We start from the raw sequence: 23,993 nt of genomic DNA on the forward strand, positions 1-23,993 counted from the left end.
CAATGGCGCCATAGTGGATTTCAAGATTAATCACAGAAGAGAGGAAAGGATATTTTGCCTTTATTTATGGTTATGAACTGGTTGAATGCACAGAAAGGATTGATAAAACAAGCCTGTTTTAAATGCATGCTCAAAAACTTGAATGCCTTTCTTTTGCATTTGTGCATCTTTAAAAAGTTGTTAAATTTAACCCAGTGTCCTGTAATTTTTTTAATTTTCACACTAACAAAAAGTACCACGATTTTTGACATGGTACCATGGTATACTGTGTATCAAATTAGTACTATCTGACTCCATCACTGTACCATAGTTTTATTTTAGTATTGACATACTGTTGTAGCTTTTTTAAATATTGTTATGAAATTATTAATATATTTTTATATTTTCCGTTTTCAATTTAATTTTAGCTAACACTTGTGTATTTTTATTAGTTTTTATATCTTATAATATTCATATATATTCATTTTTATTTTCATTTTATTATTTTAAAACTTCAAGTTAAACTAAATTTAAATGAGAAATGTTTTCTTGACAATAGCTGAAATAAGTTAATTAAATAAAATTAAATATTTTTATTACAATAAGTTTTTTTTCAGCTTAAACATTTATGTGACATTTTTATTTAAATATTAAATACTAAAATCTAAATCGAATTTTACTAAAATAATTTAAAGTTTATTTCAGGTTTCACGGATTTAGTATTAATTAACTATAATAACCCTCACCATTGCAGTTTGTGCAAAGACATGCTTAGGATTTTCATGAGCAAACAAATGTCTATTAAACATCCAAGTGTTTATTTCAGTCATGTAGAATGAAATCCAAAAATCAATTATACTTTTAACCTTTTCTAGGTTAAATGGTTTTTTGCTTCAAGCACAGTTTAATCCATACTTATCATCTTTCAATCTAACATTGACATGGTTTTTACTTGCCAACAATTTGGTTTATGTTTTCTCATGGCACAAAATTCTAATTTCACAGCATTCAATCATATTTTATATAGATGTTGTTGTTTAAAAGTGTTAAATGGATGATGATGATGATATTAAACTGATAGCTCATTCCTACTTCAGGAAAGTTGGATTATTGCATTTCAGACCATAATCATTGTAATTCACATGACCAGAATCATCAGGGAAAAGTCTTGTTTTGGTTCTTTGAAAATAAACATGGTTACGAGCCCAGGCATAATGGAAATGAGAAAATTGGCCATATTATGTAAATGTTGCGCAATAAATGAGATCTTTTCTCTGGGGGGACACTAACTGAGATTCCAGCAGGTAGTTAATTGCGTTTAGCTCGGTTTTCTACCGCTGAATCACACTGGACAGTGAATGATTGTTAAACAAAGCCTCAGTGTCTGTAGTTGTGTGGAAACCTCCTCTCTGAAAAAAAAACAAAAACAAAAAATGAACAGGACTGGCTTAAAATGGATCTTTTACGGAATAAAATGCTTTAATTTTGCATGGTGAAACTGGAGATACAATGGCACAGGAGCAAGGGGGTGTTAATAGAAAAGCTCTCTGGTGCCATCTAGCCAAAAAACAACAAGCATGAAAACCATGCCTGGTCTCCATTTTGGGTCTTCAACAGACTAAAAAATAAAATAAAAATAAAAAATAAAAAAATAAACAAACTTAACTAGCACAACCTACCAGCTGACCACCTGCAAACAAACTCATTAGGACAAACCTGACCAGATCATAGAAGCCAAGATTAAAAATATACAAAGGCTTTATTCAACCATTTAAATATGTACAATTTCTGTGATAAAACAGATCGGAATTGATCATTTCATCAATAAAACATTTACAATTTTTTATAAAATCTTATAAAACATTATTTACAACACTGAGAAGGCTGTTTAACCTCCTTGTTGAAGTCTTTTTTTTGGCATTGAGGTTGATCGTAGTATTTTCACGTTGTGCGGTGACCACAAACATGGCCAAATTCACTTCACATTTGGGAAGACGATAAAACACTTATTTTTATAAAAGTCCTTCAAAACAGTTAAGATACTAAAGGTAGCTTTTTAAAAGTTCTTGTAACATTTTCCCGTCTGGTGCTCAGAGGCGACGGACGCTCCTTTTGCTTCGAGCCGAGCCGGCGATGAGTGTTTTTTGTGAAGCGGATCTGGTCTGGACCGAATTGCGGCACGAGGCAGAGCCGTGGAACGCTGACTGACACAATGTGCAGAAGTCAAATGCACAGCTGATGCGCGTGCATACGGCCCGCTGCATGGCTTCGTCGAACCGTGCTGCAGAGCTGCAGACGATACACGAGCGCAGAGATTCATGCTGTTTGAGCGACTGGGCAACCTAGAAGAATAAATGGAAACATTATAAACAGCTGTCAACCACATGCATCTAAAGTAAAGAGATGATTTGGTGGTTTTTTTTTTTTTACCTCATGGAACTGCTGGAAGCAACTTGACTTGGACGCATTTTGTGCTCCACCCGTCTGGCACTGCAGCTTCCTAATGGCCTTGTGAACGGGTGTAGAGGCGACGGTCTGCATGCTGGAGAACACCACCCTGCTCGAGGTGAAGTCTCGTGATAATGAGCCCATGAGGCGACCAGAGTCCTGAAAGCAACAAAGTGAAACACTCTTAGAACCCGAATATGAAATCATTTAAGTACATTTAACACCAAGATTCTCTACATGGCTAGGAAGCACACAATGAGTTGCACCAGCAACACTTCAAAGTTTGAAAATGCTTTCAGATCTTTATTGGTGTAGTGCAACAAAGGTAAAATTTGGGAAAACACGCTCCCCCTCACGTCATTCCAAACCTGTATGACTTTCTTCTGTGGAACATAGAAGATGAGATTTCATCAGTTTGTAACCATACGTTTCACGTTCCATTGTATTTTTTGTGAACTGAACCTGGTTAAAAACTGGTTCCGCAGAGGAGCGTTCCATGGCTTTGGAATGACATGATGGTGAACAAATGTACTAGTGCTTTAAATTTTAATTAGAAAGCCACATGGATGAACCGGTCCAATTGTGTCGTTCTGTAAGTCTCTTACCCTTAACGATCTTTCTGCTTCTCTGCAGCGCCGCAAGGCCGTCTGATCTTCACAAATGATTTTCTGCCACGTCCGACTTACTTTTTTACAGCTGCAAGAGACCCCAAACAGTCAGTCATTCTGATTCACATCAGTGGAAGATACAGATCAAGAGATAAAACTAAACAGGAAATTACCTCACTAAGTCACAATCTCCCAACAGGCCCAGTATCCTGGAAAGGATATGCCTCATGTCTTTCCTCAACAGGCCGCAAAGGATGTCCACAAACGGGCGTCCCATCTTCCCGCCGATCACATTATGCAGCCCGTGTTTCTCAGCAACCTTATCAACGACAGTCCAGTCAAAGCTTTTGCTCCTTTTAAAGCTTTTAGTCAGCTCTCTGCACACCTCCTCCTGAAACTTCAACACGGGCAGACATGGTGCAGAACGACACTCCACATTCAACAACTGAGAGGACACAGGTGTCTCTTCATTCCTCAACAGTGAGTCCGCAGCATCCACGTCCCCGTTATCCACTTGGCTGTTTTGGAGGGAAAAATAGCCGCTGTCTTCGGTCAGACCGCCACTGCTGAGAATGACCTCGTCATCTGATGTCACATCTACAGAATGCCGCTTTTTCTGGTTGTTTTCTTTATTGTGAGGGCCTTTGCTCGAGGGTGATTTCCGTGGTGAAACCGTGTGGCCCTTCACCTCACCGAGGTCTGTTTCAGCTTTCGCCATCTGGCATAAAACTGTTGAATCATCACTGTAGCTTGGACACTTCATATTGAGACTGATCCAGCAAACTGGAGGAAAGGAGCAAACAAGACATGTTATTAATTTACACAACCTTTAGTAACATGAGCATTTCCTATAAATGCACATAGGCCAGACTGTGTACAAGCAGTAAATGAGTATTTACTGGAGTTGCATTCAACTGTTGACTCGCTTTATGTTGTACATGTCTAATACAACACAAAGAATTACATAATATATCAACACATTTACACAAAATCCAAGTTAATCCATCCACTGATTTAGATTTAAATAAATGAACATTAGCCAGACTTCAAGTTTTTTTACAACTTTGGATATTAAGACACACTGATAATACATGTCAGAATACATACTTGTTTATGCATAATACACAATGTGTTTAAACGTTATACAGGCAATGCATTTATTTTTTTAAATGATTGATATGCGTTTTTAATTTGGCGCGCCTAAATGCGTGCATTCCTGACGTGGCACATGATGCACCACATGTTAGCTTAAAAATAAAACTTCAAATCAATGTGACTAGACGAAAATTGGTCATTTGGTGTCTTGCGATGCTTTCTAGAGTATAAATATTTACAAAAACACAATATTAAACCTTAATCTGAGACTATCCCTTAGAGGGGAAACGCGAACAAGGCCGGACATCTAGCATTTACGGATATAAAATCCTCTCCAGAAGTTTCAGAATTTACAAAAAATAACATTAAAGCGGTTGTCGCTTACCTTTAAAAAAAGAAAAACACTCTTATATATTCCTCATATGTTCTTAGAACCGTGTCCTGGTCGCTATTTCAGTGGCAGTGCAAACATCTGAGCCGCACACAATAGTCAGTGGTCTCGGGGAAAAAGCGCCACTTGCAAATTCATTTGAAATTTCGCGACAAAACCTTCTAGCCAATTAGGGCGCAGCGAAAAACCTTTAAACGACCCGCAGCCAATGAAAGCGCTGGGCGGACGACTCAAATGATGTCATGACGCACGTTCAACGGAGCCGTACATGAAGAGCGCCACCCAATGAAATCCACGCTTCGAAAAAAAGCGCATTTTTGAAAAAAGTCAATAAAGATGGAATTTAAAAGTGATTTGTTGTTGGCTGAAACACCTTATATAAATACCAGGATTTTAAAAAGCTATAAATATTTAAATATGAGTATGTGATTTGCATATCTGAAAAAGTAGGCTAATATATTTAAATTAGTTATACTCATCTTAAATATTGATAATAACTTACTAAATTGTTACTACTTGTTGAACAGCTCTCATTTAATAATTAAATAATCATAATTTATTATATACTATATTATTATAATTTTATGTTAAATATTATTATTATTATTAATTATATTGATTGCTTATAACAATGCAATAATTTACAGAGAGAGAGAGCATACAATATTAATATTGTATATATAATATTAAATGATAATTAAAACTCTGTGATTTAAAATACTGGAAATATTTGGGAGTCCTGAGTACGTTATTCCCAAGTCTGAAAAAGTAAAAAGAAAAAGTTTATGTATGTTATACTCAGCTTAAATAATAATATTTTATAAGCTAGAAACTGCTCTTTGCGTTGAAATGGCAATAATTTTTCTCAAATCTCAAACAGCTGGAAAAGTCAAACTGGCTGAAAAGAAAAAGAACACCCCACCAAAAGCATTTCACACTGCTGTGTTAGAGTTCAAGAGAAAACAAAGAGTGAGAATCTCTATGCTCCTCTCAGACTAGACGGCTGTGCTTATAATTCAATCTGACACCCATAAACCAAATGTTAACACATTTCTTTATTGTGGCAGATAACTACTGGTTCTGATCACTGTCTTGGAGAATGTCCATAAGAGATTCCTGTTCAGAAAACTGTTGCAGGAACACAATCATCTCCTCCAGCAGTTCCTCTCCTTGTAAAAATCCATGCACGTCGTGAACGGTTTTTCCGATCCTGTGATCGGTGATCCGGTCCTGAGAGAAGTTATAAGTCCTGATTTTCTCTGATCTGCCTTTGCTGCCAATCTGTTACAAGAGAAGTAAATGCAATTTATATAAACCAAATAATATCAGTAAAAACTATTATATCCCATAATTAATAAAGTTAAAGTCAATGTGATTTGCAACCCATTTTACTAAATGCAACACACGTTAAACAGGATATTTAAAGAAACTAAATGAATGGCAGGATTTTACTGGATCATGAAGTTATTTCAGAGGAACAGCAAGAATATATTTTAATAAAAGACACAAAAGGCACAAAACCTGTCTTAAGTCTCTGGAGTATATTTGTAGCAATAGCCAAAACACTGTATGGGTCAAAATGATTGATTTTTCTTTTATGCCAAAAATCATTAGGATATTAAGTAAAGATCATGTTCCATGAAAATATTTTGTGCATTTCCTACTGTAAATATATAAAAACGTAATTTTTGATTAGTAATATGCATAACTAAGAATTCATTTGGACAACTTTAAAGATGATTTTCTCTCCAAATAGCTGTATTTCTGCCAATTATCGTCTGATCCTAATAAACCAAATGGAAAGCTTATTTATCAGCTTTAGCATAATCTATAAATCTAAATTTCGAGAAATTTACCCTTATGACTGGTTTCGTGTTCCAGGGTCATATAATTTATTGAATAAGGTGCACCAATAAGTAATTTGCAGGAAAGTTACTTCAGAAAGAAAATAGGTTTAATGCTTAACTAATAAAGACTAATGAATGAATAGACCTGTAGTTTTCGAGCCAGGTATCTCTTACTGGTCTCCTCCTCCAGCCGGGCGCTGTAGAGTTTGGCCCTCAGTAAGGTCATGGCTGTCTCCTTGTTCTTGATCTGAGAGCGTTCCTGCTGACACTCAGCCACTGTCCCTGAAGTTACAACAAAACATAGACACGTCTCACTCCCAGAGTCCTGCAGGACATGAGACACCACTAGAAAATGATCTGAATTAATCGTTTATATCTATCTATCTATCTATCTATCTATCTATCTATCTATCTATCTATCTATCTATCTATCTATCTATCTATCTATCTATCTATCTGGCATTAAATAATTATTAATACTGTGACATTTCCATAAAATAAGTCCTAAATGCCACCTGTGGGCAGATGGACGATCCTCACGGCGCTGTCGGTGGTGTTGACATGCTGTCCTCCTGCACCACTAGCTCTTTTCGTCTCGATCCTCAGATCTTTAGGATTGACGGTAAATGAGATCTGTGCGGATTAAGAGAACATGCAGTAAGATCTAGAACCACACACACCTGAATACGGACTTTCTAGCGGGAATCCTGAATCTGTTTTTAATTATAACACCTGATCTATTATCCATTTCTGAATATCAATAAGAGCTGAGGATCTCTGTACCTCAGTGGGCTGGGGAAGTATGGCCACCGTCATGGTGCTGGTGTGTATGCGACCTTTACTCTCTGTTTTCGGGACCCTCTGGACACGATGGACTCCAGCTTCAAACTTTAACTTTTTATAGCTGAGTGGACCACTGATACTGGCGGCTGCACGTCTGATGCCTCCTAAACAACCACATACACCACTGGAAATGAGGATTCAGGGCATTTGACCACAACAGATGCAAGCACCGACTTAAATCCACCCAAGCACTTAATATTATTATTATCATTAAGCATTTATAGAGGACAAATCTGTCAACCTAGCTCACTGGACATGACCTCCAGGATGTAGAAACCCCAGCCGTGGAAAGCTGCGAAGTTATGATACATATCAAAAATCTCTGCGGTAAAGAGCATGGCCTCTTGACCTCCGACCCCAGCGGTGACCTCTAGGACCAGGTCACTCATGTCTGATTCCTCTTCTGGGATCAGAAGAGATAAAATCTGAAAAACAGCACTTAGACTCAGTTTGCATTACTTTAAAACTTACTACATAATAGTACTATTTTTTTATATTTTAACTTGGATTGACTAACTAAATTGTTACTATTATTGTATTGCATTTAATAGCTCTTTAAGCATAATTTATATATTGATATTATATCAATTATATCAATAATATTACAATAATATTAATATTATTATTGCTACAATAATATATATATATATATATATATATATATATATATATATATATATATATATATATATATATATATATATATAAAATACAATATTAATATTATATAATATTAAATGTTATCTTAAATTTATTTCATATGTTTCTAGTTCATTTACATTTACTTTATATTTATGCTACTATACAAACATGTTAACAGCAGATTTCAATATGCATATTATATATATATGGTAATATTAAATGTCAACAACAATAATATTAATTTAAATTATATTATTATTATTTAATATTATATTGGTTTTATATATTATTTTAGTTCATGCTCATTTACTTTACAATGATAATGTATAATAACATACTAATAATGAAATATTATAATATATAAAATTATGATCCTAAAACAGGCTTCATTTCCATAAAAATAATAATATATATCTATATATATATATATATATATATATATATATATATATATATATAGATATATCTATATATCTATATATATATATATATATATATATAATTTTAATTCTGGAATTTAAAATGTGACGTGGATATGTGAGATTCAAACCATAAAGTCTGTAAAGTGTATTTGTGTTATTCATCTCATCCCAGGTCTGTATGAGAGTCAATACAGGTAATTTATTTAATAAATGTGACTGGAATGTTAACGAGAGCCTGTCACACCTCACCTTTTGTCTGAGATCTTGAACGGCTGCTAGACAGGCTTCCTTCTCCAACTTTGCAAGCTCAAGTAATTCTGGTTCATTATCTGAAAAGAGATAGAGATGCAAATGAGAGCCACCCTACAAAGCTTTTCACTTCCAGCAAGCCTTTCCAGTGAAATACCTTTTAACAAGTCCAGCGTGTCCTCCAGCTCCTTCTGTTTCTCCTCTAATTCTCTGATTTTTTGGACTAAAGGTCCTAACACAGAGAGGCTGGTCCTTTTCATCTTCACATCCTCTTCATCCAATGTTTGGCTCTCAGTATTGAGGGACTGCAGGCATGTGTTATACTCCACTTCCTTCTTCTTCAGATAGTCATGTAAAGACTTCTTGTTGAAGATCTCGTCCACAGACAGTATTTTAGAGACCATCACAGACTGGGATGTATGGAAGGCTCGTGGAGCGTGTGCTTTGGTGCTGTTAACTGTCCTGTGAATGGCTGGACATCTGCATACTGATCCTCTCGTGATTGACCTGAACAGTGTCACATTCAGCAGCCGCCTGCCTGCATATGAAAGACTCTTACTAAAGCCAACGACGGCCATCGCGACTCAAGTGCTGTATTTAAAGTGAGCACTTGAAGGTAAATAAAAGCATTTACCATATAAACGGGCTTCCAACCATTGCAACTTTATTGCAGCCTACAGTTGACACCTACGAACCACAACATTCACATGTTCTGCGGATGCCTTTTCCGGGTGAAATTGTTTTTCAAAATAAAAGTCAATAACGTTACAAGCCCAATAATCTCTGACATTTATTGATTAAAAAGCGTTTACATTGCCTAAAATGTTTTTCAAATAATTTTGAAAAATCATCAAGGTCAATAAGGAACATTTACACATACGTGTATGTGTTTTGTGGACTCCCGGAGTAAATGTATAAATAAAATATTAAACAATTAATAAATTCATTATAAAATATAATAATTCTTAATAATTATTTTTTATATATGTATATTTTTGTAATTAAACGCTTTTTATATAAACAATATATATTTTTTTCTTAATTAAGATTATATGATTATCTGAATATTTCCAGCGTTATTTTAAGGTAAACACAGAGCCTGTCTACGGAGAACCTTCCCACTCCCTATTAAGTCCGAATTTTGGTTGCAGTACCCATAGACATATAAATACCTAGACGCTTCATTGGCCGCTTTGAGCCGTTGCCGCGATACGTCAACGCGTCCGCCATGTTAGTGAGGGCAAGACTTTTCTTAAAACAAATGAAAGTAAACGGGGGAGCAGCGGTTTTTACTGAATAAAAATAAGATAAGGTTCACTTATCAACCGATTTCAGAGGTTTGTGATCTACGTGCAGTTAAAAAAAAACTTTGCCTCCAGTTATTTAGTTAGGTTTGGAAAATTATTAATTGAAAGCTCACATTTGTCTCACTTGTTGATTTCGTTGATTTTTTCGGTTTACAAATCTGTTAATTTAGTATAACTGTAACATATTCATGTAATGTAATTTGAATGTACCTTGGAGATTGAAAATGTTTCTTTTCGAGACCCCAGGAGCCCAAATTCAGACCCAGAACAATAAAACCCACAGAAGAGGTGGGAGTTCAAAAGAGAAATCTTTATATGACCAAACTGATCTGGAAGATTAACCACAATCTGAGGCATCGGAGCGAGTTCGCAAAACATTTGATTCAGATCGGGACTCCGAATCGCGTTTCACGAATCATTTGATCTGGGCTTCGGAGCGAGTTCGCAAAATATTTGATTCAGATCGGGACTCCGAAGCACGTTATACGAATCATTTGATCTGGGCTTCGGAGCGAGTTCGCAAAAATATTTGATTCAGATCGGGACTTCCGAATCGCGTTTCGCGAATCATTTGATCGGGGCTTCGGAGTTCGTAAAACATGATTCAGATCGGGACTCCGAAGCGCGTTTCACGAATCATTTGATCGTGGGTTCAGAGCGAGTTTGCAAGACATTTGATTCAGATCGCGACTCCGAAGCACGTTTCGCGAATCATTTGAGATTAGGTCTTTTGAGCGGATTTGCAAAGCATTTGATTCAGATCGCGACTCCGAACCGCGTTTCACGAATCATTTGATCGTGGGTTCAGAGCGAGTTTGCAAGACATTTGATTCAGATCGCGACTCCGAAGCACGTTTCGCGAATCATTTGAGATTAGGTCTTTTGAGCGAATTTGCAAAGCATTTGATTCAGATCGCGACTCCGAACCGCGTTTCACAAATCATTTGATCGTGGGTTCAGAGCGAGTTTGCAAGACATTTGATTCAGATCGCGACTCCGAAACGCGTTTCGCGAATCATTTGAGATCAGGTCTTTCGAGCGGATTTGCAAACCATTTGATTCTATCATGTAGGCTACTAGATCAAGTTTTAATAAAGAGAAAACAGCTTTAGAGACACATTTTTGTTAATAATAATACAGTTGCTGATGCTATGGACTGAGGGATTACTAAGAGGCTACTCTTAGTAATCCCTCAGTCCATAGCATCAGCAACTGTATTATTTAGTAAGGGAAAATTAAAACAAAATAGGATGAGTTTCCATTTTTATTTTATGTAGCAATGGTCATCTTAACCTCTGTGGAGTGTTCAGGGTATTTCAGGACCCTAAATTAAATTCTAATTCATCTAAATGACATGACACTTAATTACTTTACCAAAACAGAAATTGGGATGTCTGATTGTATATTAGTGTAATAAAATCACTCAGAATGTTCATATAGTGCTTTTGTCTAAAATTGTAATTTTAAATGGTTTCCAGTAAATGGCAGAAATCTACCACTTAAGTAGGCCTACGTCAATTTTTTCGTATGACCATGTATGAAAGCAAGAAATGTAGATACACTTTTTTTTTTTTTTTTTTTTTTTACAAATTTAACATTTAAACAAATTCCATATCAACTGTATAGTAAAAACATTAAAGGATGTTACAATTCATGATTGTCTAGATATTGATGTTTTTAATTTCACCTCTTAAAGCACTTTCTTTTATCATTGCAAATATCAGTATTTAACATTTTGGGATTAAAACATCAAAACATTATGCATTTGTAATTGCAGGTTAAATGCATTTATATCTTGCATTAAACAGTGTGTGTAAACATCTGCCGGGGTCTCTGGAGAGCGATGTGTAGAGGATTAAAACTTGAGCCAGAGTTTCTTCACCGCTATGAGGAGACCTTTGACATTAACGTTCTTCCATCTGGTCTCATCATCCACCCTGATGCTCCACACCTTGGTGCAGATGGCAAAATGAAGAACCTCTCTTCGGCCTGGTAGAGGTTAAGTGCCCTGATGCGAAAGAAATCTGAGAGGCATCCCATGTTGAGTTTATTGAGGACACAAGAGGTGACTTCCATGTGGAGAGGGTATGGAGAGATGATGAGCTGATCACAGAGATCACAGCTAAAGTTGTTGAATTCTACTTTGGCATATACATTAATTTTTTGCTAGGAAGAAAATAGGCATGGAAAATTGACCAACAAATGATATTCCTGTTCTATAGTGAATGTAGTTCTATAGTGTTCTATTACAGGAAAAACAGTTACCCCAATAAGTCATGCTTCAATTAATTATATTTTATTGTTATTTATGTTATATTGTTGCAACATACCTACTCCAAACTGGAAAGATAAGTCAGGAGGGGTTAGCGATTTCTGATGTGTTCGGAATCTGAAACAATATTGCAAATCATAAGTAAAAGTAAAGAGTTAGATTTTCATAAAACATTTCTGACTTAAATTTCCCCCCTAAAATCTAAGCATTAAATTCAGAAAAAAAAGCACACTGAGAAGTATGTGAAAGATTATATGTATAATGTTGGTTAAAACCCTGGCTGGGAAGGTAACAAAAGTTTCAACTTACTAGAAGATAGTAAAATGTGCTTATCACAAAGCAGACAAGTTACTAGCAGGTGAAGAGAAGCATGGTGGTAAGGAGGAGCATGATGTCACTAGCAAGTGAGTAGATGATGCTGATGTCACTAGCAGGTGAGTAGATGATGCTGATGCCACTAGCAGGTGAGGAGGAGCATGATGCCACTAGAAGGTGAGGAGGAGCATGATGTCACTAGCAAGTGAGTAGATGATGCTGATGCCACTAGCAGGTGAGTAGATGATGCTGATGTCACTAGCAGGTGAATAGATGATGCTGATACCACTAGAAGGTGAGGAGGAGCATGATGTCACTAGCAAGTGAGTAGATGATGCTGATGTCTCTAGCAGGTGAGGAGGAGCATGATGTCACTAGCAGGTGAGTAACGCATCTCTTTCACCAAGCATTCGATCTTGTGTATGTATCTCTTAAATTGTGAGTGTAGTTGCATCTGATCAAATGTGCATTCTCGTTCATTAGATTGGGTTAAACTAATTTTACTTTGTTGGATCAGCAGCATGCTAATGATGTGTCTATTTTGTTTCTATGTTTTGCCACGGGATACGATTTACACAAGCTCCAGTCTGGATCCAGAACACCTGAGAAGAGATGATGCTGACCCTCAGAGGACCCCAGAGGATGCTAACCCTGAATCAACAAACAGAACTAACAAATATTGCTACAAGTGTGACTGCATCATATAATTATTATTAATTAATAATATTAATAATGTTCATCGTCTGGCTGACTACGTCTTTTATTCATTTTTCTAAAAATCCTGTTAAACATGCACAAACTGACAGTCACCAACATAAGCTACTACTAAATATTGTAGAAACATAATTTTCTGTAAAGTTGCTTTGTAACGATTTGTATTGTAAAAAGCACTATACAAATAAACTTGAATTGAATTGAATTGATTTGAATTGAATTGAGTAGATGATGCTGATGTCAGTAGCAGGTGTTTTTTTCCAGCTCCTTTATTTTTCCCATGCCTCAGCAAGAGCACTTAATTAACATAAAGCAAACAACAATACATGTATTATTTTGTGTTAAACATAACACTTTAATAAAAACAACTCATTAGTTTGGAAGGTTACTTAGAACATCAATTGAAAGTTAAATAACCTACAAACTATTATAAAATAATTTTAATTCTGCTTGTACAACAGATGTTTGTTCAACTGCTCGTATTTCCTACATTGTTGTGGATTTTATTGATTACTTTAAATGTCTTTTTTAATTCTGTGTGACTTAAGCCAGAAAGAGATCAGTATAAAAGAGTGATGGCAAAAGTATAAAAACACCGCTTCACTAACCTGCTCGACTGTTAGCATAACTGCTACCATGTGCTACATTAAATGTATAACGTTACATCTAACAATACAAATAATTATACTATATTTGATTAATGTCTATAGTTGCCGATAAGCTTTTAATATAAGTTATTGTTTATTTAGTTAACACATTACACTCACCTGGGACTGGACAGCTGTTGTAATCGTGCTCCTGCAACGTCTGGACATTTACTGCTGTGCACCACAAACATCCCGTTTTGACGCGTGATTTAACGTCTCCGCAACTTTTCCACGCAAACCTGGAAGGCACAGCCCACGGTGCGAGATCGACCGTACTCCGGTTGGACACGGACCTCATCCTCCGTGAATTGCTTAGCTCACACTAAATTATCTTTCCTCACAGTAATTGTCGCCTCCTCCTCTCGCTTTATAGCCCAATCAACGCTTTTTTTATTTTGGTCTGTGGGAAAACTATGAAATGCTAAATAAGTTTTTATTTTATTAGAACACAAAGGCACACTATACACATCAGAATACTTTTGGTCTCCGCCATTTTTCGGCAAGCGAATGAACGCTATAGTGCTTGCTTTCACTGGAAAATAATTGAGATTTGGGATTCGGAGTTGGATTCAGATCGGGACTCCGAATCGCGTTTCGCGAGTCATTTGATCGGGGCTTCGGAGTTCGTAAAACATTTGATTCAGATCGGGACTCCGAAGCGCGATTCATGAATCATTTGATCGGAGCTTCGGAGTTCACAAAACATTTGATTCAGATCGGGACTCCGAATCGCGTTTCGCGAATCATTTGATCGGGGCTTCGGAGTTCGTAAAACATTTGATTCAGATCGGGACTCCGAATCGCGTTTCGCGAATCATTTGATCGGGGCTTCGGAGTTCGTAAAACATTTGATTCAGATCTGGACTCCGAAGCGCGTTTCGCGAATAATTTGATCTGGGCTTCGGAGTTCACAAAACATTTGATTCAGATCTGGACTCCGAAGCGCGTTTCGCGAATCATTTGATCTGGGCTTCGGAGTTCACAAAACATTTGATTCAGATCGGGACTCCAAAGCGCGTTTCGTGAATCATTTGATCTGGGCTTCGGAGTTCGTAAAACATTTGATTCAGATCGGGACTCCTTCCCTAAACAATTAATAAATTCATTATAAAATATAACATTTTATTCTTAATAATGATTTTTTATATATGTATATTTTTGTAATTAAACGCTTTTTATATAAACAATATAAATATTTTTTTTCTTAATTAAGATTATATGATTATCTGAATATTTCCAGCGTTATTCTAAGGTAAACACAGAGCCTGTCTACGGAGAACCTTCCCACTCCCTATTAAGTCCGAATTTTGGTTGCAGTACCCATACACATATAAATACCTAGACGCTTCATTGGCCGCTTTGAGCCGTTGCCGCGATACGTCAACGCGTCCGCCATGTTAGTGAGGGCAAGACTGTCTTAAAACAAATGAAAGTAAACGGGGGAGCTGCGGTTTTTACTGAATAAAAATAAGATAACGTTCACTTATCAACCGATTTCAGAGGTTTGTGATCTACGTGCAGTTAAAAAAAACTTTGCCTCCAGTTATTTAGTTAGGTTTGGAAAATTATTAATTGAAAGCTCACATTTGTCTCACTTGTTGATTTCGTTGATTTTTTCGGTTTACAAATCTGTTAATTTAGTATAACTGTAACATATTCATGTAATGTAATTTGAATGTACCTTGGAGATTGAAAATGTTTCTTTTCGAGACCCCAGGAGCCCAAATTCAGACCCAGAACAATAAAACCCACAGAAGAGGTGGGAGTTCAAAAGAGAAATCTTTATATGACCAAACTGATCTGGAAGATTAACCACAATCTGAGGCATCGGAGCGAGTTCGCAAAACATTTGATTCAGATCGGGACTCCGAAGCACGTTATACGAATCATTTGATCTGGGCTTCGGAGCGAGTTCGCAAAATATTTGATTCAGATCGAGACTCCGAATCGCGTTTCGCGAATCATTTGATCGGGGCTTCGGAGTTCGTAAAACATTTGATTCAGATCGGGACTCCGAAGCGCGTTTCACGAATCATTTGATCGTGGGTTCAGAGCGAGTTTGCAAGACATTTGATTCAGATCGCGACTCCGAAGCACGTTTCACGAATCATTTGAGATTAGGTCTTTTGAGCGGATTTGCAAGACATTTGATTCAGATCGCGACTCCGAACCGCGTTTCACGAATCATTTGATCGTGGGTTCAGAGCGAGTTTGCAAGACATTTGATTCAGATCGCGACTCCGAAGCACGTTTCACGAATCATTTGAGATTAGGTCTTTTGAGCGGATTTGCAAGACATTTGATTCAGATCGCGACTCCGAACCGCGTTTCACGAATCATTTGATCGTGGGTTCAGAGCGAGTTTGCAAGACATTTGATTCAGATCGCGACTCCGAAGCACGTTTCACGAATCATTTGAGATTAGAGGCTTGTTCGACTTCATGCAGTTTTGCGCAAACCGATCGTCGGCTGACTTGAAGCAGTGCATGCCGGTTAGAAATTTTGTCCGACTTGATACAGCGCTGACGCCACGTGACTGTGACGTGTGCCGTCAAAGTACCACGAGAGCGATTCGAGAGTAGCCGGAGAACTCAGCCAGCGCAGCTTCTGAAGAGCGGCTGCACAGGTTCTGATGACGACACAACTGATCCACGGTTGGCTGGATTCACTGATGACACCGATGACGTGCGTTTCAAGTTTATTGCGAGTCGGCTTCAGTTTCAGAAATTCTCATATGGACTTTTAAAACAGTTCAATACGTTTTTATGTCGTCTTCATCTTATAAATCATATTTATTAAATATTGTTTTACTGTATTTACTTTATTGTTAATATAAAGTTTGTGTATGTTTATTTTGCATGACTTTCTTTTTTATACAGACCTTTTACAGTATTCAGCAGCATAACCTATTCAAATGAGCATTTTTAAGAACTAAAATGTTAATCTTAAAAACACACAATCTAATGTGGTCATAAATGCTCCTATACAAATGATACATAATACATTATGTTCCTCCATTTGTTTGGTTTCTTCATATTCTTTAGTTTATTTTGCTGTGTTTATACTTCACCTGCATGTGGTTAGCAAACTGCTAACAACTTGCTGTAACTTCAACTTAACAACATTCAAGACCCTTCCAAAACACCACTTATACACACATTAAACGCGATCAAGTAAGCAATCGCCACGTGATCTGCCATGACTGACGTAATTGCAGCAAACTACGGGAGCCACAACGTGTCCGGCTTCATATCTCCGTTTGCAGCTCCTCCCCACCTGCACGCGGCTACTCTCGCCGATCGGTTGCATCCAGCCGCAGCCGATGTCGAACACACCTTAGGTCTTTTGAGCGGATTTGCAAGACATTTGATTCAGATCGCGACTCCGAACCGCGTTTCACGAATCATTTGATCGTGGGTTCAGAGCGAGTTTGCAAGACATTTGATTCAGATTGCGACTCCGAAGCACGTTTCGCGAATCTTTTGATTGGGGCTTCGGAGCGAGTTCGCAAGACATTTATTTCATTTGTTTCCATTTTTATTTTATGTAGCAATGGTCATCTTAACCTCTGTGGAGTGTTCAGGGTATTTCAGGACCCTAAATTAAATTCTAATTCATCTAAATGACATGACACTTAATGACTTTACCAAAACAGAAATTGGGATGTCTGATTGTATATTAGTGTAATAAAATCACTCAGAATGTTCATATAGTGTTTTTGTCTAAAATTGTAATTTTAAATGGTTTCCAGTAAATGGCAGAAACCTACCACTTAAGTACGACAATTTTTTCGTATGACCATGTATGAAAGCAAGAAATGTAGATATACTTTAAAGTTAACTACATATTTATTTGTATAAGCATTTCATATAAACATGTAATTTTTTTTTTTTTTTTTTTTTACAAATTTAACATTTAAACAAATTTCATATCAACTGTATAGTAAAAACATTCAAGGAAGTGATGTTACAATTCATGATTGTCTAAATATTGAGGTTTTTAATTTCACCTCTTAAAGCACTTTCTTTTATCATTGCAAATATCAGTATTTAACATTTTGGGATTAAAACATAAAAACATTATGCATTTGTAATTGCAGGTTAAATGCATTTATATCTTGCATTAAACAGTGCGTGTAAACATCTGCCGGGGTCTCTGGAGAGCGATGTGTAGAGGATTAAAACTTGAGCCAGAGTTTCTTCACCGCTATGAGGAGACCTTTGACATTAACGTTCTTCCATCTGGTCTCATCATCCACCCTGATGCTCCACACCTTGGTGCAGATGGCAAAATGAAGAACCTCTCTTCGGCCTGGTAGAGGTTAAGTGCCCTGATGCGAAAGAAATCTGAGAGGCATCCCATGTTGAGTTTATTGAGGACACAAGAGGTGACTTCCATGTGGAGAGGGTATGGAGAGATGATGAGCTGATCACAGAGATCACAGCTAAAGTTGTTGAATTCTACTTTGGCATATACATTAATTTTTTGCTAGGAAGAAAATAGGCATGGAAAATTGACCAACAAATGATATTCCTGTTCTATAGTGAATGTAGTTCTATAGTGTTCTATTACAAGGAAAAACAGTTACCCCAATAAGTCATGCTTCAATTAATTATATTTTATTGTTATTTATGTTATATTGTTGCAACATACCTACCCCAAACTGGAAAGATAAGTCAGGAGGGGTTAGCGATTTCTGATGTGTTCGGAATCTGAAACAATATTGCAAATCATAAGTAAAAGTAAAGAGTTAGATTTTCATAAAACATTTCTGACTTAAATTTCCCCCCTAAAATCTAAGCATTAAATTCAGAAAAAAAAAGCACACTGAGAAGTATGTGAAAGATTATATGTATAATGTTGGTTAAAACCCTGGCTGGGAAGGTAACAAAAGTTTCAACTTACTAGAAGATAGTAAAATGTGCTTATCACAAAGCAGACAAGTTACTAGCAGGTGAAGAGAAGCATGGTGGTAAGGAGGAGCATGATGTCACTAGCAAGTGAGTAGATGATGCTGATGTCACTAGCAGGTGAGTAGATGATGCTGATGCCACTAGCAGGTGAGGAGGAGCATGATGCCACTAGAAGGTGAGGAGGAGCATGATGTCACTAGCAAGTGAGTAGATGATGCTGATGCCACTAGCAGGTGAGTAGATGATGCTGATGTCACTAGCAGGTGAATAGATGATGCTGATACCACTAGAAGGTGAGGAGGAGCATGATGTCACTAGCAAGTGAGTAGATGATGCTGATGTCTCTAGCAGGTGGAGGAGCATGATGTCACTAGCAGGTGAGTAGATGATGCTGATGTCTCTAGCAGGTGAGGAGGAGCATGATGTCACTAGCAAGTGAGTAGATGATGCTGATGTCTCTAGCAGGTGAGGAGGAGCATGATGTCACTAGCAGGTGAGTAACGCATCTCTTTCACCAAGCATTCGATCTTGTGTATGTATCTCTTAAATTGTGAGTGTAGTTGCATCTGATCAAATGTGCATTCTCGTTCATTAGATTGGGTTAAACTAATTTTACTTTGTTGGATCAGCAGCATGCTAATGATGTGTCTATTTTGTTTCTATGTTTTGCCACGGGATACGATTTACACAAGCTCCAGTCTGGATCCAGAACACCTGAGAAGAGATGATGCTGACCCTCAGAGGACCCCAGAGGATGCTAACCCTGAATCAACAAACAGAACTAACAAATATTGCTACAAGTGTGACTGCATCATATAATTATTATTAATTAATAATATTAATAATGTTCATCGTCTGGCTGACTACGTCTTTTATTCATTTTTCTAAAAATCCTGTTAAACATGCACAAACTGACAGTCACCAACATAAGCTACTACTAAATATTGTAGAAACATAATTTTCTGTAAAGTTGCTTTGTAACGATTTGTATTGTAAAAAGCACTATACAAATAAACTTGAATTGAATTGAATTGATTTGAATTGAATTGAGTAGATGATGCTGATGTCAGTAGCAGGTGTTTTTTTCCAGCTCCTTTATTTTTCCCATGCCTCAGCAAGAGCACTTAATTAACATAAAGCAAACAACAATACATGTATTATTTTGTGTTAAACATAACACTTTAATAAAAACAACTCATTAGTTTGGAAGGTTACTTAGAACATCAATTGAAAGTTAAATAACCTACAAACTATTATAAAATAATTTTAATTCTGCTTGTACAACAGATGTTTGTTCAACTGCTCGTATTTCCTACATTGTTGTGGATTTTATTGATTACTTTAAATGTCTTTTTTAATTCTGTGTGACTTAAGCCAGAAAGAGATCAGTATAAAAGAGTGATGGCAAAAGTATAAAAACACCGCTTCACTAACCTGCTCGACTGTTAGCATAACTGCTACCATGTGCTACATTAAATGTATAACGTTACATCTAACAATACAAATAATTATACTATATTTGATTAATGTCTATAGTTGCCGATAAGCTTTTAATATAAGTTATTGTTTATTTAGTTAACACATTACACTCACCTGGGACTGGACAGCTGTTGTAATCGTGCTCCTGCAACGTCTGGACATTTACTGCTGTGCACCACAAACATCCCGTTTTGACGCGTGATTTAACGTCTCCGCAACTTTTCCACGCAAACCTGGAAGGCACAGCCCACGGTGCGAGATCGACCGTACTCCGGTTGGACACGGACCTCATCCTCCGTGAATTGCTTAGCTCACACTAAATTATCTTTCCTCACAGTAATTGTCGCCTCCTCCTCTCGCTTTATAGCCCAATCAACGCTTTTTTTATTTTGGTCTGTGGGAAAACTATGAAATGCTAAATAAGTTTTTATTTTATTAGAACACAAAGGCACACTATACACATCAGAATACTTTTGGTCTCCGCCATTTTTCGGCAAGCGAATGAACGCTATAGTGCTTGCTTTCACTGGAAAATAATTGAGATTTGGGATTCGGAGTTGGATTCAGATCGGGACTCCGAATCGCGTTTCGCGAGTCATTTGATCGGGGCTTCGGAGTTCGTAAAACATTTGATTCAGATCGGGACTCCGAAGCGCGATTCATGAATCATTTGATCGGAGCTTCGGAGTTCACAAAACATTTGATTCAGATCGGGACTCCGAATCGCGTTTCGCGAATCATTTGATCGGGGCTTCGGAGTTCGTAAAACATTTGATTCAGATCGGGACTCCGAATCGCGTTTCGCGAATCATTTGATCGGGGCTTCGGAGTTCGTAAAACATTTGATTCAGATCTGGACTCCGAAGCGCGTTTCGCGAATAATTTGATCTGGGCTTCGGAGTTCACAAAACATTTGATTCAGATCTGGACTCCGAAGCGCGTTTCGCGAATCATTTGATCTGGGCTTCGGAGTTCACAAAACATTTGATTCAGATCGGGACTCCAAAGCGCGTTTCGTGAATCATTTGATCTGGGCTTCGGAGTTCGTAAAACATTTGATTCAGATCGGGACTCCTTCGCGAATCATTTGAGATAAGGCCTTTAAGCGGATTTGCAAAACATTTGATTCTATCATGTATTTGTCTAGATCAACTTTTAATAAAGAGAAAATAGGTTTTGAGACAGATTTGTGTTAATAGCCTGTTAGTAATCCCACAGTCCATAGCATCAGTAACTGTATAATTTAGCACGGGAAAATTAAAACAAAATAGGATGAGTTATTTTTGTAGCAAATGGTCATCTTATCTTTTAATAAAATAAACAATTTTATTTTTAATTATTTTTTCACGTAATTATTATTTTAATTAAAGGCTTTTTATATAAACAATATAAATATATTTGATATTTATATTAATATATTTTAAAGATTATATGATTATCTGAGTATTTCCAGCGTTATTTTAAGGTAAACATTACATCCATGCATTTAATTTAATGGTCAACATTACTGTACTTCCGGAGGAAATGTAGAAATACTAGAATAAATTCCAAAAGTAAATTGTACGTAACCAAGCGACAATACCACCTGAAACCAGTAGATGGTAATATTGCCAAACGTATGTGTTTTAGAAAACTCATTTAAAATGTACAAGAAAATTTTATTTCTAATATTACTGTAACCTATTTTATAATAAAGCATTTATTCGAATAAATTTCATACAAAACATAGAATACATGCACATAATCCAGCGACACTATCAACTCAAGCCAATAGATAGATGGCAGTATTGCTAAACTATAGAAAGTATACAAAAGTTTACACTGATTGGTAGATAATCGAGTTGTTCATTTAAATTATGTTTTATTTTTGTGGAAAGAAAATGTATAGTGAAAGCAAGAGTTGCAAAAGTGTTTCTATCGTGGATGTCGTTGTACTTCTCTCATGGCTGATTTGTTGCACAATTGTGTTGTTGTGTTTTATTTTTTGTTATTGTTTAGGACATTGTTTATGTTGCACAATAATCCAGGCACTGCTGATTTCCATCTGGAGGAGCACTATTGGCCATTTGGGTATTTTACAAGCATTAACTAATGCTTTTATTCTTGCAACTCAATAACTAGATCTAAATAATTAATTGATCAGTTGTTTAATTTATCATGCATCATGCTTCACAGACCAACGTTTTGGGAGTGCATAATATCATATCCAAATATTTTGCAATACTTCAATTTGATGGTGCATTTTAAGAAAAGTTCAATGTTATTATAATGAGTGGAAGATGAGGGAAACCCCCATCGGTGAATCTATTTAAGGCAAAACCTCTCTCTGTCTATTTTTTTTCTCTGCCTCTTAACAAGCACAGGAGACTCACACAATACAGCGGATGGGCAGCTGGAAACCCCAGCCAGAGAAGTTTTCATATGTCAAGATGATTACTGACAGACAATAAGTGCTTGTTCATTTATTATACAGATGCACTCCAGTTGCTATTGTCTTTGGATGCATTGTTCTCTGAATAGCTCGGTTCATAATTCCTCAGTGTATGCACATAACACACACCCACAAACATCTGAGAACAAGCCCTGAGAACACAAAGTGTGTATTAAGATTGACAAATGACCAGGGACACATTTTGGTTTTGTTTGAAAAAGTTTTTGAAAACTCTCATTTATATCAAATGAAGAAAGTATGTCATTATGTTAGACAGAGCACCCAAAAAAGACAAGTGTGTTATTGTTGTTAAGGAATTATGATTATGCTTATTAATTAATGCCATATTTACCTGAATAGCTAAGACATTTTATAATTATAAATAAAATATTATTTATTATAAAATAATTTTTATAATTAATTATTAATTATTCATTACTTTATATTAAGTCATTTCTTTATTCATAAATTACTAATATAAATTATTTTAATATAAATGAAATTTAAATTACTAATACTAATTAAATTCCATAAAGACTCACAGTGAGTAAGTGTTCTGTCAGCGTTTGATTAAATGAACTGATCTTGACAGCTGAATGTAGACAACTGCAGCCCACATGCTGTTTCGGGTCAGACCCCCACAGGATATCCCATGAGAAAATCCCCAAAATATCCGGTAGATTCTTCTTTAAGGCCTCATTAAAGTGTCTTTAAGTGCAGCCCAGGAAGCTCCATGTGATTCAGCATATACAAATGCAAAGAATCTAAACTAAAATAAGAGTAGTGAGGTCCAGATAGGCATTAGATGTGTGTGCTAAATGTGTGCCGCCCCATACTGTGCACAGTCTGTTCCCTCTTGTCAGTTCTGTACATGCATTCACAAGCAGAAAAACCTTAGAATATACTGCACATTGTGTTTTCATTTTCAGCTGTTTCTGTTGTGTGCTAACATTGATCTTAAACTGTCAATTGTGTGCATTGTTTGCTGTGGCTCTGTTGTAATGATCAGTGTGTTTTCGAGAAACTTCTCCCATCCAGTGCAGAATAAATTACATGCTTCTCCCTTAAATTCTCCCACCCGTATTTTTGGAGACCCACCCAAACCATAAATTCTGCTTATGCCACAGAGTTGAAGATAAGTAACACATGCTGCAGTGAGGATCTTCCAGCCTCAGAAGAAATGACGGGCCACTGGCAATAACTTAAAACGAATTAGCTAGAAATTCTTAACCTCTTCTGACCTCACAGTTATCCCACTCCACCCAATCGGCTTTAATGCGATAGTGTTGAGAAGACACGCATGACCCGTGTCCTCCATGGGACCGAGCCAGGAGACCCCATGGCCTGACCTAAATAAAGGAGGGATGAGAGGAATTAATCAGCTCGAGGAA

At 36.7% G+C, this 23,993-nt stretch overlaps 2 protein-coding genes across 2 annotated transcripts; both read right to left on the reverse strand.

Moving 5' to 3' along the window:
- Nucleotides 1-1,719: 1,719 nt before the first annotated feature.
- On the reverse strand, nucleotides 1,720-4,691 carry LOC113078509 (F-box only protein 5-like). The gene is made up of 5 exons (XM_026250808.1): nucleotides 4,516-4,691; nucleotides 3,209-3,818; nucleotides 3,033-3,123; nucleotides 2,410-2,586; nucleotides 1,720-2,321 (listed from the first exon to the last, which is right to left on the reverse strand). The coding sequence occupies exons 2-5, from the start codon at nucleotides 3,796-3,798 to the stop codon at nucleotides 2,070-2,072; spliced, it is 1,110 nt and encodes a 369-aa protein (XP_026106593.1). The 5' UTR covers nucleotides 3,799-3,818; nucleotides 4,516-4,691; the 3' UTR covers nucleotides 1,720-2,069.
- An 868-nt stretch (nucleotides 4,692-5,559) lies between these two features.
- LOC113078510 (peptide chain release factor 1-like, mitochondrial) lies at nucleotides 5,560-9,260 on the reverse strand. Its single transcript, XM_026250809.1, has 7 exons — nucleotides 8,682-9,260; nucleotides 8,525-8,604; nucleotides 7,453-7,636; nucleotides 7,152-7,315; nucleotides 6,884-7,001; nucleotides 6,514-6,650; nucleotides 5,560-5,802 (listed from the first exon to the last, which is right to left on the reverse strand). Exons 1-7 carry the CDS (start codon nucleotides 9,100-9,102, stop codon nucleotides 5,593-5,595), a joined length of 1,314 nt encoding a protein of 437 aa, XP_026106594.1. The 5' UTR covers nucleotides 9,103-9,260; the 3' UTR covers nucleotides 5,560-5,592.
- Nucleotides 9,261-23,993: the final 14,733 nt, after the last annotated feature.

Source organism: Carassius auratus, unplaced genomic scaffold, assembly GCF_003368295.1.
Source record: "Carassius auratus strain Wakin unplaced genomic scaffold, ASM336829v1 scaf_tig00025916, whole genome shotgun sequence".
Taxonomy (NCBI): domain Eukaryota; kingdom Metazoa; phylum Chordata; class Actinopteri; order Cypriniformes; family Cyprinidae; genus Carassius; species Carassius auratus.

Bases quoted from the DNA above. Each gene is read 5' to 3' on its own strand.
- LOC113078509 (XM_026250808.1), bottom strand. From the start codon at position 3,798: ATGAAGTGTCCAAGCTACAGTGATGATTCAACAGTTTTATGCCAGATG. The intron at 3,124-3,208 runs GTAATTTCCTGT...GGTCTCTTGCAG, and splicing joins GGAGATTGTGACTTAGTGAG to CTGTAAAAAAGTAAGTCGGA. The intron at 2,587-3,032 runs GTAAGAGACTTA...TGTTGCTTTCAG, and splicing joins AAGCAGAAAGATCGTTAAGG to GACTCTGGTCGCCTCATGGG.
- LOC113078510 (XM_026250809.1), bottom strand. From the start codon at position 9,102: ATGGCCGTCGTTGGCTTTAGTAAGAGTCTTTCATATGCAGGCAGGCGG. The intron at 8,605-8,681 runs GTATTTCACTGG...ATCTCTTTTCAG, and splicing joins CACGCTGGACTTGTTAAAAG to ATAATGAACCAGAATTACTT. The intron at 7,637-8,524 runs GTGAGGTGTGAC...GCTGTTTTTCAG, and splicing joins TTCAAGATCTCAGACAAAAG to ATTTTATCTCTTCTGATCCC.